This window comes from Urocampus carinirostris, chromosome 1 (genome assembly GCF_059441175.1).
Source record: "Urocampus carinirostris isolate Australia breed hairy pipefish chromosome 1, RoL_Ucar_1.0, whole genome shotgun sequence".
Lineage (NCBI taxonomy): Eukaryota > Metazoa > Chordata > Actinopteri > Syngnathiformes > Syngnathidae > Urocampus > Urocampus carinirostris.
This window is the reverse complement of record NC_142349.1, coordinates 70,896,306-70,913,791: the sequence shown is the minus strand read 5'-3', so window position 1 is coordinate 70,913,791 and position 17,486 is coordinate 70,896,306. Positions and strand designations below refer to the sequence as shown.

Here is a 17,486-nt window from a genome sequence, read left to right as displayed (position 1 = left end):
TAGGTTAAGAAATAAGAATGTACTTTACATAACATGAGGCATACTGTAATTGTCCGCTATCTCTCTGCTAAGTGTACTCAAAAAAATAGAACTATTAGGAGGATCTGGGCAAAAATAATACAAGAAAAATGGTGCAGTTTGGTTACTTTGAGTCATCATAGTTTGTCTTCTTCCTAATGCTTTTTAGTACTTGTTTTGGTTGCACTACATCAGGGGTCGGGAACCTTTTTGACCCAAAGAGCCATAATAGCAAAAAATGTTGATTTTGTTTTTTGACAGAGCCTCACCGTATATTTTAAGGCAAAACAAAGCAAAACTCGCTCTCCAGACAAAATCAAAATTTTTAGCACTTTTTTTTTTCACTGTGTGACCTTTAATTATTTTATCAAATGTATTAAATAATAATAATGCCAGAGCCTGTGTCAATGAACAACTTTAAACCTGTTTCTCTCCTGCAGTTACTTAATCATTGAGTCTCATTTTGGCCCTTATTCTTTTCGTAAGTAATGGTTTCAAAGCAAGGCGCAAGCAGAGTATTCTTGTAAAAATGTCACAAAATAATGCAAACGAGGGTACTGGCGTATTTACCTTCGGTGCAGACGGCGCTTTGTGCATAGCTCCGTCCCACCTCTATTCCTCACCCATCCAAATTGCTCTATGTGCCTATCTGGTATTTATGGGTTTTACAGTTTGCTCTGTGGGTTTTATTACAAAGTGTCTTCACAGTGATCATATATTGACTAATAAACTTCCATATAAACAAAACCTTAGTGACATATCACAAAAATGGGACTGTGTGACACTTTGACTGTGAGCTGTAGTTGGCGTCGTGCCATTTATATACTGGATCGAACCTCTTATTATGTCGGCTATGCTCGCACTAAATTCTGTTCTTGGAATTGGAATGTCATGGAAAAAATTTGCTTGTCTAGAATTTTATCTCTGAGCCATACAGTGCATCCGGAAAGTATTCACAGCGCTTCACTTTTTCCACATTTTGTTATGTTACAGCCTCATTCCCAATTGTATTAATTTAATCTCTTATCTCAAAATTCTACACAAAATACTCCATTATGACAATGTGAAAAAGTTTTTTTTTTTTTACTTTTTTTGAATTTATTAAAAATAGAAAACTAAGTCAAGTCAAGTCAAGTCATCGGATCTCAGGGGGAAGAGCATTCCACAGCACCGGTGCCCGGATGGAGAACGCTCTCGAACCAGCAGAACACTTCTTTGCTCTTGGGATCACCAGAAGACCGGCACTCTCAGATCGTAGGCTTCGGACCGGGACATAGGGGCAAATCAGATCTGAAAGATAAGAGGGAGCAAGTCCATGTATGATTTTGTATAATACTAAAAGAACCTTGAAATCACATCTAAGGCTAACTGGGAGCCAATGCAGGTTAGCCAAAATCGGTGTTATGTGATCGTACTTTTTTGTCCTAGTTAAAAGTCTCGCTGCGGCATTTTGTAGCAGCTGAAGAGACTTGATTCTAGACTTCGGGAGACCAGAGAGTAGTGCATTACAGTAATCGAGACGGGAGGTAACAAACACATGAATTATATTTTCCGCATCCGACTGAGACAGTATTGAACGGATTTTAGCAATGTTACGAAGATGGAAGAAAGCGGTTCTAGTAATTTTCTTTACATGCATTTCAAAGGATAGATCAGGGTCAAATATGACACCTAAATTTTTAACTGAGTCACTATGTGTGATGTGACATTTGTCAATGTTCACAGCAGTTTTTGAGAATAAGTCACGGCATTTAGATGGACCAATTTTCAGAGTTAAGACGCAAGAAATTGAGTGACATCCACTCTTTTATCTCAATGAGGCAGGCCTCCAAATTTCCACAGTTTAGTGTGGGAGATTCCTCCAACGGAAGATATAGTTGAGTGTCGTCTGCGTAGCAGTGGAAGCTGATATTGTACTTGCGAATAATATCACCTCATGGAAGCATGTAAATGCTGAAAAGAAGGGGGCCAAGCACTGAACCCTGCGGAACACCGCAGGTAACATTAAAGGGCTCAGATGTCATTTCACCATATTTAACACAGTGCGTCCTATCTAAGAGGTAGGATCTGAACCACGAGAGGACGGTTGCTGAGAGACCAATCCATTTTTCCAACCGTTCTAGTAGGAAATTGTGGTGCACTGTGTCAAAAGCAGCACTAAGATCCAGCAGCAGCAACTAAGAAATCACATTTACATAAGTATTCACTGCCTTTGCCATGAAGCTCAAAATTGAGCTCAGGTGCATCTTTTTTCCACTGATCATCCCTGAGATCTTTCTACAGCTTAATTGGAGTCCACCTGTAGTAAATTCAGTTGATTGGACATGATTTGGAAAGGCACACACCTGTCTAGATAAGGTCCCACAGTTGAGTGTGCATGTCAGAGCACAAACAGCAAGCATGAAGTCAAAAGAACTGTCTGTAGACAGTTCTTTTGAGTATGTGCTCATGAAAAGAGCGATATCTGGCTTGGGAGCCATAGGTTCCACACAATACAATGACATAGCGGTCAAACACTACACACTGTCCCTTTTAATCTTTGTATTTATGTTCAATATAATTGGGTAATAATGTTTTCCTTTTCAACTTAACGGTGAACTTAATTTGGAAACTTTCCTACCGTTGGCTTTGCTTCGTTTCAGACACTGGCATCGCTACAGCGCTTGTCTACAGCTTTAAACATCCTGGAAAAGTACGGGTGTAACCTGACTAATCCCAACCGACCCAAGTTCTGGAGAACAGTGAAGCACAATAATCCAGTGTTCAGGGCCACTGTGGATGCCATCCAGGTAACGTAAAGTAGACTTTCAGTGCTAGAGTTTGAATGACTTGGACAAAGGCGTGCATCAGAAACTAAGAAGTACCGTAAATTCCGGACTATAGAGCGCACCTAAATATAAGCCGCACCCACCACATTTTAACAGGATGAACGCTTTTGTACTCACACAAGCCGCACCTGTATATAAGCCGCGTGCGCCCACGTTCAAATTTGTAATGCAATCACAACATTAACCCAAACCCTACTTTGAGTCCCGCGATTTTAACTGAGCATAAAATTATCAGTTCAACAACCACAGCCGGCAAAATGGACAGAAAATGATACCAGTAGTTAAGATATGATGCAGACCTGCAGAGTCCGGGTCCCGTTAAAAGTAATCCAAGGAAAAAAGGTAAGGGTGGGAAAAATATATATCCACTTTTGTCTGCCGTGTCCACAAACAATCACCTTTACCGGTCCCCACTTCCCGTCATCCCCCGCGTCTGTTCCCCCCCTTCTTTTTAATTCGTCAGTGCAAGACTTAGCAGAATAAGTGTCCAAAATAAATACAAATAAATACATTTCAAAAATATACAGTTGCAAATACATATTATACATGGTTACACATATTTACAAAGAAAGACGGTACACCGAGAGAGTTTTCAAAGCTTTAATAATAATAATATAACTTTCATCCCAAGCCGTTTCTGTGAAGGGTAGCAAAACGCTACTAACAAAACGCTCGCAATACAGTTAGCGGGTCTGTTAAAATAAACATAGCGTACATGTAGAAACACTGGCTGTGGTCGTTAAACTGAGTACTTTATGCTCGGTTGTTTTTTGGACTGATTATCGATATGACCAAACATACCGTACATATATGTTCAGTTGACTTTTGCAATCGGGAGATGGAATAAGAGCTTGCTCTTTTCACTCCACGCATCGGGATCGGTGCATTCGCACTGATCGCTGCTTGGCCCTGTGGCTAGGACCTTGACTCAGCCTCTTGGCTGGGAGCAAGTGTCTCGGCCTCTTGGCTTTGTAGTGTATTATGGGGGGGATTTTGTAAGGTTTATTGTTCTATATCCTTTATCAATTATCCATTTTCCGTTATCGGTCAAAACATAATACGCTACAAAGCCAAGGGGCCGAGACACTTGCTCTCAGCCAAGAGGCCGAGTCAAGGTCCTAGCCACAGAGCCATGCAGCGATCATTGCAAAGATTATGACCGATAACAGATAATGGATAATTGATAAAGAATATAGAACAATAAACCTCTACAAAATCCCCCCCACGGTAAACCGTTCTCATCTTCCTCCCGACAACTGTGGTCATCAAAGTTGTCCTCCCTTAGTACGGGAAAGAGACTTTGTCATATAGACGTCGTCCCACGCAAGGTAAAGTGCGTGCAGTAGCTCTGTTTCCTTCTTTATCGGACTGCTCGATTGCGTTTAGCTTGTAAGCTGCGTCATGTACCTTGAACTCGAGCGCCGCATCACCGATCATCATAAATTGGCCGCATCACTGAATAAGCCGCAGGGTTGAACGTTTGGGGAAAAAGTAGCGGCTTATAGTCCGGAATTTATGGTAATACAACACTTCCAGGGAGGACGGGCGGTGCTTTGCCTCTACGGTTACTCCAACCAGCAACCGGACGGGCTCAGCTTTCCCGACGACGTCACCGATCCTGATGTCGGCAAAGTTGCGGCAGTAACGCTGGAGGTGATGAGCCTCCGGATGGAGCTCGAAATGCTCATCAAGGTATTTTGGGGGATTTACTACTTGATTTTATTTGCTTTATGGATGTATTTTACAATATTCGAGGTATTTTATCAGCAGCTCCTGTTAGACAGGGTTCCAGCTGATCTTTGAAAAGTCTTAAAAGGGATTGAATTGATCATTCTAAAAATAAGGCCTTAATTAGGATTATAATGTCTTCAATCCAATGTTCAAAAGTCTTAAAAATGTGAACACATTAATAAGACTTATAGCTAGATAGAGATAGATAGATGGATAGATACTTTATTCATCCCCGCAGGGAAATTCACATTTCCAGCAGCATCCCTGAGCTGAGAACAATACAATAATAAAGCAAAAAGAATACAATATACAAATACCCAATGTGACGTGCAAATGCCCACTGTAGCGTGTTATATAGAATATCTAAATAGTGCTACACAGAATACATATTGCAATAAAATTCGGTAATATGCAATGTAAGGGGTGTGGTTCAATGTGGGCTTTTACTCTGCCGGGTAGAGTTAAAGAGCCTCATGGCATGAGGAAGAAAAGATCTCTTCAGTCTGTCCGTAGTACAAGACCGTGACAGCAGTCTGTCGCTGAAACTGCTCTTCTGTCTGGAGATAATGCTGTGTAGTGGATGCAATGTCCATGATTGCCCGCAGCTTTTCCAGTGCCCGTCTCTCAGCTACTGTTGTCAGGCTGTCCAGCTCTGTGCCCACAACAGAGCTCGCTTTCCTCGCCAGTTTATTGAGACGAGAGGCATCCTTCTTCATGACGCTGCCTCCCCAACACGCTGCCGCACAGAAGAGGGCGCTCGCCACAACTGTCTCATAGAATATTTTCAGGAGCTTTTTGTAGATTTTGAAGGAGGCTTATATGTTTGAACTTAAAAGATTTCGTAAGCTGTAGCGGTCCTAGTACCGCTTTGGTCCGGCAGAGAGCGCCAAGACCGTTTTTATTTAAAAAAAAGCTATGTAATTTTTTTATATACTACATTTTGAACATTGCATCATTTATAAACAAAATTGACTTGAAAGTTTCAACTTAGTAGCGTTTGACTGTTTCATCATGAAACAAAGTGAAAAATAATCGGAAAATAAGTTAAAATAAATAAAGTAAAAAGAAAAATATTCACATGTTTAATTTTACCCAAAGGGCAAATTTCTGAGCATATATCATTTTCACATTTGCATATGTTTATTATACCCGAAAATTCAACCCCCAAAAACAAATTTGTGGACAACATTTTGAAAAGTGGGTATGTTTACATTTTTTTTTTTATGTGGATACAAAAAATCAACACAAATTGAAATGTATTGCTTTTCCTTTTTTGTTTCGCATGATAAGACCAAATTGAATATGATCTCTGGATAAGGTGGTAGGAAAAGAGTATCTTACATATTTGCAGGTGTATACATTTCTATGCATTTTTCTTTATTATCAAGTTAATTGACACTTATAGTTTTTTTATTGTTTCATATCATAGAATATTTTGTTTTGTGCATCTGTCCAAAACTCCAATATTTGAATAAATAGAAGGGAAATTAGAAATCCGATTAATCGGAAAAATAATTGGCCGATTCATTGATTATGTAATTACCGTATTTTCCGCACTATAGGGCGCACTGGGTTATAGGGCGCACCCCTCAAAAAATAGTTTTTGGTCCTATATCTTCCATAGATAAGGCGCACCGGATTATAAGGTGCTACAATGGGAACGTCGACAAAACTCAGATCGTTCAGTCAAACTTATTACCCCCTTAACATTCTGAAAGCTTGCAAAGAAGCAAATACGTGTCTCAGACATATACGGAAACAGTGTCTGTACGATGTCACTCAAATGCATCGTTCCAAATATCATTCGGAAGGTTGAAGTCTTGGGATTCAGGAAATGCCAACCATTCCTTAGTTTCTATTTTAACATCGAGATCACTCTGAAACAAGATACTGGGATAATATATAGCCGGAGTAGCTCACCGATGTCGTTGCGTTCAATAATAATGTGCAACCATGGTCCTCTCATATCAGTGAGTGTAGTAAATCCGGAAGAGTAAAATATTTACAAATACAGAATAGTAAAACATGTTTTCTCTATGCCGCAGACAACCATACATGCTATTCACATTCATCTTTTTCGGCCAATTACAGGCTTTGTTTTGCCCCTTTAGCCTATGCGAGCCTGTAAATGATAAAAAAGGATCCGCCCCCTTTGCCTCCGAATAACTTTAGCCAATAGTGATCCATTCAAATGATGATTGACACATTGGCTGGGAAATTAAACGCCGGCATATGTATCCCAGCATACACCGCGGACCACATCGCCTACAAGGAAATATCTAGTCGGCGGCTGCTTGTCTTTGCTGCGAGACCTTGCGACTTAATATTGATTCATATATAAGGCGCACTGTATTATAACGCACATGGTCAGTTTTTGAAAAAAATAAAGGCTTTCAGGTGCGCCTTATAGTGCGGAAAATACGGTAATCATTTATTGAAGCCCTACTCAATTCTAAAGTGTGTGTTTTTATCTTTAACAGGATTATTATTATATTTTACCTCTGGATACAAACCTCATATTTCCCTGTTATTTTCCAATACATAAAAAGAATAAAAACCCTATCCTAATGAATACGAACGAATGTTTATTTCGTGGTTGAATCAGAATTACAAAAGACCCTCTATATGTTTTGTTACTGATTTCAGGAGACTCATCCTCATCCGGAATTCTATGAGAGAATTATACCTACTCTAAGACACAAGGTCAGGACCAGTGTTTTGTTTTTGTCTAAATGTGTGTCATATTAATTTGCACCTTTGAATCCAAACTGTTAACATTGTGGGGTTGCAAGCATATTTATCTTAAAACCCCTTATATTTTGCATTTGAGAAAGGTAGGCTGACATATAAGTTTATATAGGACATTGAGCTCGTTACTTAGGTATGGGCAATCTCTTTTGCTAGCATACTTCCTTCCCGTGTCCCCTGAGAGGCTGCGTGGCCTTAGCCCCGCCTCTTTTAAAGGAGCAGGTAGCAAACCGGCGTGTGTGTGTGTGATTCGCCATGGACCCCAAAGGTAAAAAGAGAAAAATAACTGCTCAGAAATTCAAGTCAAGTCATTTTTATTTGTATAGCCCTAAATCACGAAGAGTCTCAAAGGGCTTCACAGATTATTACACTATATTACACAGACTATTTTTCAGCCGACGAGAAGAGTAGGTTATTCATATGCTATGGAGTAGAAGTGAGTTTTAAGCTTAGATTTAAACATTTCCACTGAGGTTGCAGATCGGACCTCAGGGGGAAGAGCATTCCACAGCACCGGTGCCCGGATGGAGAACGCTCTCGAACCAGCAGAACACTTCTTTGCTTTTGGGATCACCAGAAGACCGGCACTCTCAGATCGTAGGCTTCGGACCGGGACATAGGGGCAAATCAGATCTGAAAGATAAGAGGGAGCAAGTCCATGTATGATTTTGTATAAGACTAAGAGAACCTTGAAATCACATCTAAGGCTAACTGGGAGCCAATGCAGGTTAGCCAAAATCAACATTGAACTGTATTAGTGGGATTTTGTTTACTTAACCGTTTTTAAAAGGTTGCCCACTGCACTCATTTTGTTTGGCCGGATAAGGGGCACATTATGCACCTTTGTTTTGTTTTTTTAATCCTCAAAATAAAAGTGACATCACAATGTGGAACACATTTTAATATATTTTTTCTTGCTTTTTTATACCGCTTTTATGTTTTCCATGTTTTCAGGACGTGGGTTTGAACACGGATGCTGTGGTCAGCCATTCGTCTTTCAGAAGTAGTAAAAATCAATCAGACGGTCAGTCCAAGTCGCTCGCCTTCCCCCTCCAGCATCACGCCGCGAGTGACAGCAGTCATGCTCGCTCGCTCTCCTCTAACCAACAAAGTCTCAAACCCGTTCAAGTCATATCTCCGCCTTTCAAGAAACACCCAGGTGAGGACACGGCGTCACTGCACTGAATTAATTGTTGATTTTCAACTTCAAACCTGAATTGCATAGAGCGTCGAGGCACCCATAGACCTAAAGGACGATATGATTTGCTCAAGGGCCTCTTTTAAAAAAGCTCCCCTGTTATGGGAACTTAATGTTCCCCTAGTGTCTTAAAAATTTGAAAAAGTCTTAAATTTGATAACCGCAAACCAAGGCATTAAAAAGGTCTTCAATTTGTCTACAAGTCTTGTAAACAAATTTCTTAATGTCTTAATATTTCCCTCCCTCATATGCGTGAAAAGAGTTAACTGTAAAGACGCCGCCCGACTTACGATCGTTCGTAAGTTGAATTTGTTGTTAAGTTGCTTCATTGTTATATTTTGTATGTTTAAGGTTTATATGAGTATGTTTAAGGCTTGTATAAGTAACGTGTGTTGTTTTGTATTAAAAAATAAACATTTCATGAAATAATATGCTCTATAAAGAAAAAAAAAAGTTAGGTTTAACTTACTTTTGGAAGATGAGACTTCCTCCTCGGTGGTAAAATGTGGCCGAAACAAAGAGATCCTACCATTTTCTCAACCGCATCAAGCTTTCTTATTCCATTTTCATTTCGAAAGAGACGGCTCGCCTCTTCTTTACACTTTACACCAAGCATATTGAATGGAAGCACGAGATATTTAACAATAAAAATGTCAAAGTTCTTAGTGCGCTGGAGATACTGTATAGTATGTTGACACATGAACTAGGTAGAGGACACGGATTTCTTCTTCAGGGTAGATGCTGGGTGACCTCTCACAGCGCCACACGCTGGTAGCGGCGTAAAGAAGCACTACCGTAATGACCTCTACTCGGAAAAAGGTGCACACAATAGAAAATCGAACTTACAGCAATGTCCGTATATTTGAAAAAAATGTTCGTATCTACCGTTTTTCGTAAGTTGAATGTTCATAAGTAGAGGAGCGTCTATAACAAATAAACTGACAAAACCATGGACCGTTGTGTGGTCAAATGATTTTTCATTTTCTCAGATTTTATCGATATCTGACCGATAACTGCAACGTGTCGGTGGGAAAATCCAGATTTCCGCGTTACGTTGGTATGTTTCACGTACGGTCAGTCTCTAACCCCCTGTGTAGTGTAGGTTTAACCTGTTGTGGTACTCGTATAACTGGGTTCAGGTTATACCAGGGAATAAGTGAGATGCCCGAACCCTTTGCGGCGGCATCCTTGAAAAGTCTTTCTAAGGAATTTAATCATTTGTTCTAAAAAGGCCTTTATTGGCATTAAAATGTCTTTAATCCAGTGTTCAAAGTCCTAAAATTTGTTTGAACTGAAAAGATTTTAGTAACATTTATTGTCTTTATACTTTTGTGGCAACGGAACTATCAAAACGGTGATGTGGTTTCAGTCGGGCCTTTCAGAGCAGACGTATGTCTTAGGTCCACCCAAAATACACATAGCAACTTGGGACAGAGACATTTTCTATGGACCTTGGTAAAATGTCAATTTAATGAGAAGCGGCTGTCAGACAAACGTTTTCCGTCATGGCTTAAAGAGGCACGATGCATTATGTGCAAGAAGTTCTTTTTTGTTTGTTTTGTGCACGGCGGCGCAGTGGTTAGCGCATGTGCGGCACAGTTCATGTCATGGGAACCTCCTGCGTGGGTTCAAATCCAGCTCCAGACTTCCTGTGCGGAGTTTGTATGTTCTCCCCGTGCTTGCGTGGGTTTCCTCCGGGCACTCCGGTTTCCTCCCACATTCCAAAAACATGCATTTCAGGTGGATTGGCCGGTCCAAATTGTCCCTAGGTGTGAATGAGCGAGTGAGTTGTCTGTCCTCGTGTGCCCTGCGATTGGCTAGCAACCAGTTCAGGGTGTCCCCTGCCCACTGCCTGGAGATGGCTGGGATGGGCTCCAGCCCCCCCGCGACCCTAATAAGGATAAGCGATACAGCTGATGAGATGAGGTGTTTTTCGATTGTGTTTTTTGGTCTACTCGGTCTTAAATTTGATTTCAAAAGGCATTAAAAAGTTTTAAAAGTCTTGATTTTCACTTTCCTTAAGCCGTAGGAACCCTGAGTTGGGTGCGGACCCCTGTCATGGGGTCGCCTAACTGATGTCCCGAACCCATCACTGCATCGTACCACTCTGCCGCCCAGGACGATTCCAGTTTGCTTACACACAGTCACCTGCTTGGTGCCCGCCTGCCTGGACCCTAAGAGGACCGGCCGCTTGCTGGCTCTAGACCCGTACAGCCCAGTGCGGTCGGGACTTTGCCGGCAATGTTCGGTTCCCCCGCGTCCCCCTGGGTGTTTCACTTTCTGCTGCGTTCCTTGGGTAACAGTACCCTCATGCAGGCCCCCTGTGCTTTTCGGCTGTGTCGGTCCCTACCCGTTTTTGTTTGCGGTCTTGCTCACGGGCACCTCAGTCCCACTCTTGGTCCAGGTTTGGCTACTGCCAGGGTTGGGGGCCAGCCAGTTTGGCTAACCCTTCCCCGCTACTTCTGCGCAGGGCTTTGAATTCGCTACCGGGTGGCGTCTGCCTCCTGTGTGCAGGGTTGGTCTTAAATTTCAATGGATTTCGATGGCTTTAAAAAGGTCTCAAAAAGTCTTACATTTGAATGGAAAAATCGTCAGGGGACCCTGGGCTTTTCCTTTTCCTAGAAATGTTGGACATTTGCTCTCATGTAGGTTTTAGATGAGGGGATGGTGTCATACCAGCTCTGTAGCCTAGATGGTAGGGCGCCCGCTTTGAGACTGGGAGGTCGCTGGTTCGCGCCTCGGCCGAGTCTTACCTAAGACTTACAATATTGGTACTCATTGCCTCCCTGCTTGGCGCTCAGCATTAAGGGGTGGAATGGGGGGTTTGCTCACCTAATGACTAAAAATGGCTGCGCCCTGTTTGGCTGCGGCTGCATCGGCTTCGCTACAGTTTAACTGTACGGGTCAGGTGTATCGACATTTCGTTCTGTGTGCATTGTTACATAGAATGACAATACAAGGAAATTATTATTATTATAATAGTCTGTAGTTTGCAATAGTCTTTGATCTGTGCAGACCTTTGAGACTCTTTGTGATTAAGGGCGTCACAAATAAACATGACTTGACAGGTTTATATGAACGTGTCCTGGGTTTTGATGCATCTGTGTGTTTTAAGGATACTTGCGATCCATGGCACTTCTCAGAAACAAGGCACAGTAAGGTGATAACTCATTAAGAGTCCGAATGAGGTCATCCCATTTTACAGCAAGGGTTACTCCACTTTCTGTAATTTGCATGAAATATCCCAAGATGTAGCCCCTCCAGATATGACTCCGTTCTGAGGGATACAAACCGATAGTACTCAAAGTATTCTGAATAACCCTGATTAAAAACATTAAAGTAAAAATATAGTACTGTATTTTCCAGACTATAAGTCGCTCTGGTGTATAAGTCGCACTCCCAAAACTGCATAATTAAAAAAGAAAAAACATGTACAAGTCGCATTTTCGGGGGAAATTCCTTGATAACACCCAGCACCAATAACATACATGACATCTTGAAACACAATTTAAAGTAACAGAGAGCAACAGGCTGAATAGGTTTATCGGTATCCGGACTTAACGTTACATGGTTGACGTGCCAGTTGATATCAGTGACGACCTCACATATTATGCAGATAACTCTAGCATAAAGAACATGCTTAGCAAACTATCAGTTAAACTCCAAATCACTAAATCCAAAGACATTTTCATCCTGGTCTCACGTTAGCAATGCGCCGCTTCCTTTTTCCGCCTCTACGTGGCTTACGTCATTTCAGCTTCTCGCCAGCAGTGTTCCCTCTAAGCTGCGCGCGTGCGCAATTGCGCACTGCTCGCACATTCTCTGCGCACAAGAAAATCTAGCCGGCGCACGAAAATCAGGGCTCAAAATTACTTATTAAGAAGCGACTTAAGTCAAAGTTACAGTGCATGAAGGTAAAAATACACGGGTTCCCCTGACGTTGTGTCCTAAATGCGGTATTTTGAAGTCGAGTCAGAGTAGAACGAAGTTGAGTAAAGTTAGTAGAGTTGGTCGAGAACCGGCTTCTTCGGCTCAGCTCACTAAAAGGAACCGGCTCTTTCTGGTCCTAAACGGCTCTTCGGGTTGTTTTTGCTTCTTTCATCCCAACATGACCAAATATAATGTAAAATTATGCACAAAATGACTTAAAGGAAGGGGGGAATAGAACAAAAATGAAAAAAATGCCAAAAGGAAAAAGTAGTGAAAAGTTGAGAAAAAAAAGAAACAAAAGGAAGAGAAAAACAGAAGGAAAAATTTTGAAAAAAGCCAGAAAAAAAGAAATGTAGGAAAAAAGTAACCAGAGAACAAAAAGAAAAAAGTAACAGCTCGTACAAAATAAACACAATGAGATTTTTTTTAAAGGAATTTAAAAAACAAGTAGAAAAAAAACACAGAAAAAAGGAGAAAAAGTTTGTGTTGCATTCAAATAATTTCTAATTATATCAAGTGAATCTTGTTGCCAACATTGTACTTCCACAAAAAAATGTCATTAAGTACAGTTCTGTATCTTGCAACCGACTAAATAAGCCCCCAAAAATGTTAATATTATGCGACAAAATATATCAGGAAATAAAAAGAAATGGATATCTTGTGAAAGAATTGTAAGAATAAACGACGTTTGTAGGCCGTACAACCTTTGCAATAGTACATGAGTCAGTCAATTCATTCAAAAGAGAAAAATCATTTTGCATTGCCGGAAACTCAGCAAAATGCAACTTGATGTCAAGTTTTGGACATGTTTGATAATTAATTATCTTGCCACACTTGGGATAATGGTTGCTCACTGTTGTTTCAAGCGTTGCTCACCGACTTTGTGTGAACGCTCAGACCCGTAAGGAAAATTACAGGGAACATTGCTCGCCAGTAGCTTATGAATAAGCAGGGACGAGTAGCCTGGAGTCACAAGAAGTATGTGCGTGAAACTGAACATACCAAATCCACAGAGCAGAGTAGACTCGCTACGTCTGGTAGTTTATTCAATTTATTCAAAGTAATCCAGTGCTTTTTACCGTTAGTATTAAAAAAATAACACCTATACGTAATGGTGTTATTTATAACGGTAAATACAATTTCATTTTTCATTTTCATCTATGTTTATAATGTTATGTAATTATATGCATATGTAAAACACATAAGTAGTACTTAGTATATACCATATTTTCCGGAGTGTAAGTCAGAGTTTTTTCATAGTTTGGCTGGGTAAGAAAGAAACTGATTTCAAAACTAACTTTAAAGTATTGTCATGTTCTTAGAAAATGTCCTTGCTTTGGTGGCTTGCTTGTGTTTAATAACAGTTCGGATTGTCAATTGGTTACAGCCATGCAACCTAGTTAAGGTCGAGATTGTGTGCCTTTTTCGTAATTCTCGGTAATCGCAGCTTTGTTTCCATGGTTACTATGTTTTTGCTTCTCCTTTAACGTCAGAGCAGGGGCCGGGAACCTTTTTGACCCAAATCTAAATTTTTGTGCATTTTGTTTCACTGTGTGACGTTAAATGATTTGATAACATTTATGAAATAAGAATAATGCCATAGTCTGTGTCCAGTATCAACCAATATACAGCTTTAAACTTGTCTCCCATATTGAGGCTCATTTTGACCTTCATTTTTTTTCACAAGTAATTGTTTCAAAACAAGGTGCAGGAGTTAGTTTATAAATATGTCACAAAATACTGCAAATTAAGATAGTGACGTATTTACTTTTGGTGCAGACGGCACTGGGCAGGGAGGAGTGCGCTGTGTGTATAGCTTCCCCCACCCCTACCGCTCACCAAATCAAATTGCCTTGTGTGCTTGGCTGGCATTTCTGGCTGTGTACAGTTTTTATGTGGGTTTTCATCTCAACAGTGAATGTAAATTGTTTGATGAGCTTTTATATAAGGATTTCTTAGCGACGTATAGCTGTAAGAGGGTCTTTTGGTGTCACCACTTGACTCTAAAATGTATTGCGGAGTAGGCTCTTCAAAGACGGGATATTAAACCATTCATATTAATAACGCTAGGTCAACTATGCGCACACTACACTAGACTTATCAACATTGGAACACTACGGATAAGATTTGCATGAGAATTTTATCTCCAGGCCATATGTATTCATGAAAAGAGCAATATGGCTCGCGAGCCATAGGTTCCTGACCCCTGCTATAGAGAATAAATACATTTAAAAAATACAGTATTCTTGGCTGACTCACATAGTGAATAAAAGAAAAAGGCATTGTGGGAGGTTGTTCAGCTGATTGGCATTTTTATTTTGTCGTGACCCAGACCAGCATTTCATATGATGTTGACCTACCACTAGATACACAACTCGCGCATTCATATTCACAAACTCCACAAACTTTGAGGTTTTTACATTTCTGGGCATAAATAATTTGTGGTTGGTGTCTTGTAGTCAGGGTTGGGTAGGGTTACTTTAACTTGATTACTTTCAATTACTTTTGGATGACTCCAATACCAAATATGCTAATACAAGACAAAAGAAACTAAATCTGAATAAAATGATGACTCACAACACGTGGTAAGCTTTCTCTCCTGGCTTTGATCTCTTTGATCTCCGGCAAAACTAACATAAAATGCGACCAGGGTTGGGTAGGGTTACTTTAACTGGATTACTTTCAATGACTTTTGGATTACTCCAATACCAAATATGCTAATAAAAGACAAAAGAAACGAAATATGAATAAAATGATGTCTCACAACACGTGGTAAGCTTTCTCTCCTGGCTTTGATCTCTTTGATCTCCGGCAAAACTAACATAAAATGCGACCAGGGTTGGGTAGGGTTACTTTAACTGGATTACTTTCAATGACTTTTGGATGACTCCAATACCAAATATGCTAATAAAAGACAAAAGAAACGAAATATGAATACATTTATGACTCACAACACGTGGTAAGCTTTCTCTCCTGGCTTTGATCCCTTTCATCTCCGGCAAAACTAACATAAAATGCTACCAGGGTTGGGTAGGGTTACTTTAACTGGATTACTTTCAATGACTTTTGGATGACTCCAATACCAAATATGCTAATAAAAGACAAAAGAAACGAAATATGAATACATTTATGACTCACAACACGTGGTAAGCTTTCTCTCCTAGCATTGATCTCTTTGATCTCCGGCAAAACTAACATAAAATGCTACCAGGGTTGGGTAGGGTTACTTTAACTGGATTACTTTCAATGACTTTTGGATTACTCCAATACCAAATATGCTAATAAAAGACAAAAGAAACGAAATATGAATACATTTATGACTCACAACACGTGGTAAGCTTTCTCTCCTGGCTTTGATCCCTTTCATCTCCGGCAAAACTAACATAAAATGCTACCAGGGTTGGGTAGGGTTACTTTAACTGGATTACTTTCAATGACTTTTGGATGACTCCAATACCAAATATGCTAATAAAAGACAAAAGAAACTAAATATGAATAAAATGATGTCTCACAACACGTGGTAAGCTTTCTCTCCTGGCTTTGATCTCTTTGAACCCCGGCAAAACTAACATAAAATGCGACAGAAACAAAATGAAAATAAATCCAAACAGCTTGCCAACATCATTTTTGCCTTTCCATGTATTCCGTTACTCCCCGAGCCTGCACAAAATTGATTCATTTTATTCATATTTAGTTTCTTTTGTCTTTTCTTGGCATATTTGGTATTGGAGTCATCCAAAAGTCATTGAAAGTAATCCAGTTAAAGTAACCCTACCCAACCCTGCTTAAAGTGGGGAAAACGTTGAGAAGATGGGCCAAAAACATTATATTCGTTTGGTCTCTGTATCCTGGTGATCAACTGTATCCCTTATTTTTAAATGCAAATGTTGTCTTCATTGTTTTCTTAAGGCATAAATGTGATTGTTTACTCTTCCTGTCAGAGAACTGCACCCTGTGTGGAATATTTCGCATCACTGTCCACTGCCTGACCTGCCTTCAAGGGATGTGCTCCGAGTGTGACAGATTGTACCATTCCTACCCTGAGCGTGCCAAGCACCGTCGAACAGCTGTCACATCTCCCGTTTCTGCACCAGCGTCCAATAGCGGCAATAGTAAAAGGTTCGGCTCGATACATTTCACGATTTATCTTACACCAGGGGTGTCAAACTCATTTCAACTCTGGGGCCACACGATAGAACAAACATTCTGTCGGGGGCCGGACTAGTAGATTAAAGAGAAAGATATAAAGAAATAAGAGAAAGAGGGAGGGAAAAGGAGAGAGGGCGGGACAAAGAAAGAAAAAAGGGAGAGAGGGAGAGAGAGCGTGTTAAACAAAAGATAAAACGTCGTGAGAGAGGGGAAAAGAAAGGGAGAGGAAGAAAGAAATCCAAAGAGAAATAGAAAGACAGAAGGGAAAAGAGAAAAGAAAGCGCAAAGGGTAGGAAGAGAGAAAAGGAAAAAAGGAAGTTAGGCCACACGATAGAACAAACGGTCTGTCGGGGGCCGGACTATTAGATTAAAGAGAAAGAGATAAAGAAATAAGAGAAAGAGGGAGGGAAAAGGAAAGAGGGCGGGCCAAAGAAAGAAAAAATGGAGAGAGGGAGAGTGCGTGAGAAACAAAAGATAAAAAGTCATGAGAGAGGGGAAAAGAAAGGGAGAGGAAGAAAGAAATCCAAAGAGAAATAGACAGAAGGAGAGAAAAGAGAAGAAAGCGCAAAGGGTAGGAAGAGAGAAAAGGAAAAAAGGAAGTTAGGCCACACGATAGAACAAACGGTCTGTCGGGGGCCGGACTAGTGGATTAAAAAGAAAGAAAAAGAAAGATAAAGAAATAAAAGAAAGAGAGAGGGGAAAGGAGAAAGGGCAGGACAAAGAAAGAAAAAGAGAAAGAGGGAGGGAGTGTGAGAAACAAAAGATAAAAAGTCGTGAGAGAGGGAGTAAAGAAAGGGAGAGGAAGAAAGAAATCCAAAGAGAAATAGAAAGACAGAAGGAGAGAAAAGAGAAAAGAAAGCGTGAAGGGTATGAAGAGAGAAAGA

At 40.4% G+C, this 17,486-nt stretch overlaps 1 protein-coding gene across 1 annotated transcript in view; it reads left to right on the top strand.

Moving 5' to 3' along the window:
- The window catches only part of rnf31 (ring finger protein 31), a 65,558-nt gene that overhangs the window by 8,032 nt on the left and 40,040 nt on the right, over positions 1-17,486 (top strand). The window contains exons 3-7 of the mRNA XM_088350082.1: positions 2,661-2,807; positions 4,383-4,538; positions 7,224-7,280; positions 8,280-8,484; positions 16,395-16,572. Of these exons, the coding sequence (XP_088206208.1) occupies positions 2,661-2,807; positions 4,383-4,538; positions 7,224-7,280; positions 8,280-8,484; positions 16,395-16,572 (743 nt within the window). The remainder of the gene's footprint in view (positions 1-2,660; positions 2,808-4,382; positions 4,539-7,223; positions 7,281-8,279; positions 8,485-16,394; positions 16,573-17,486) is intronic.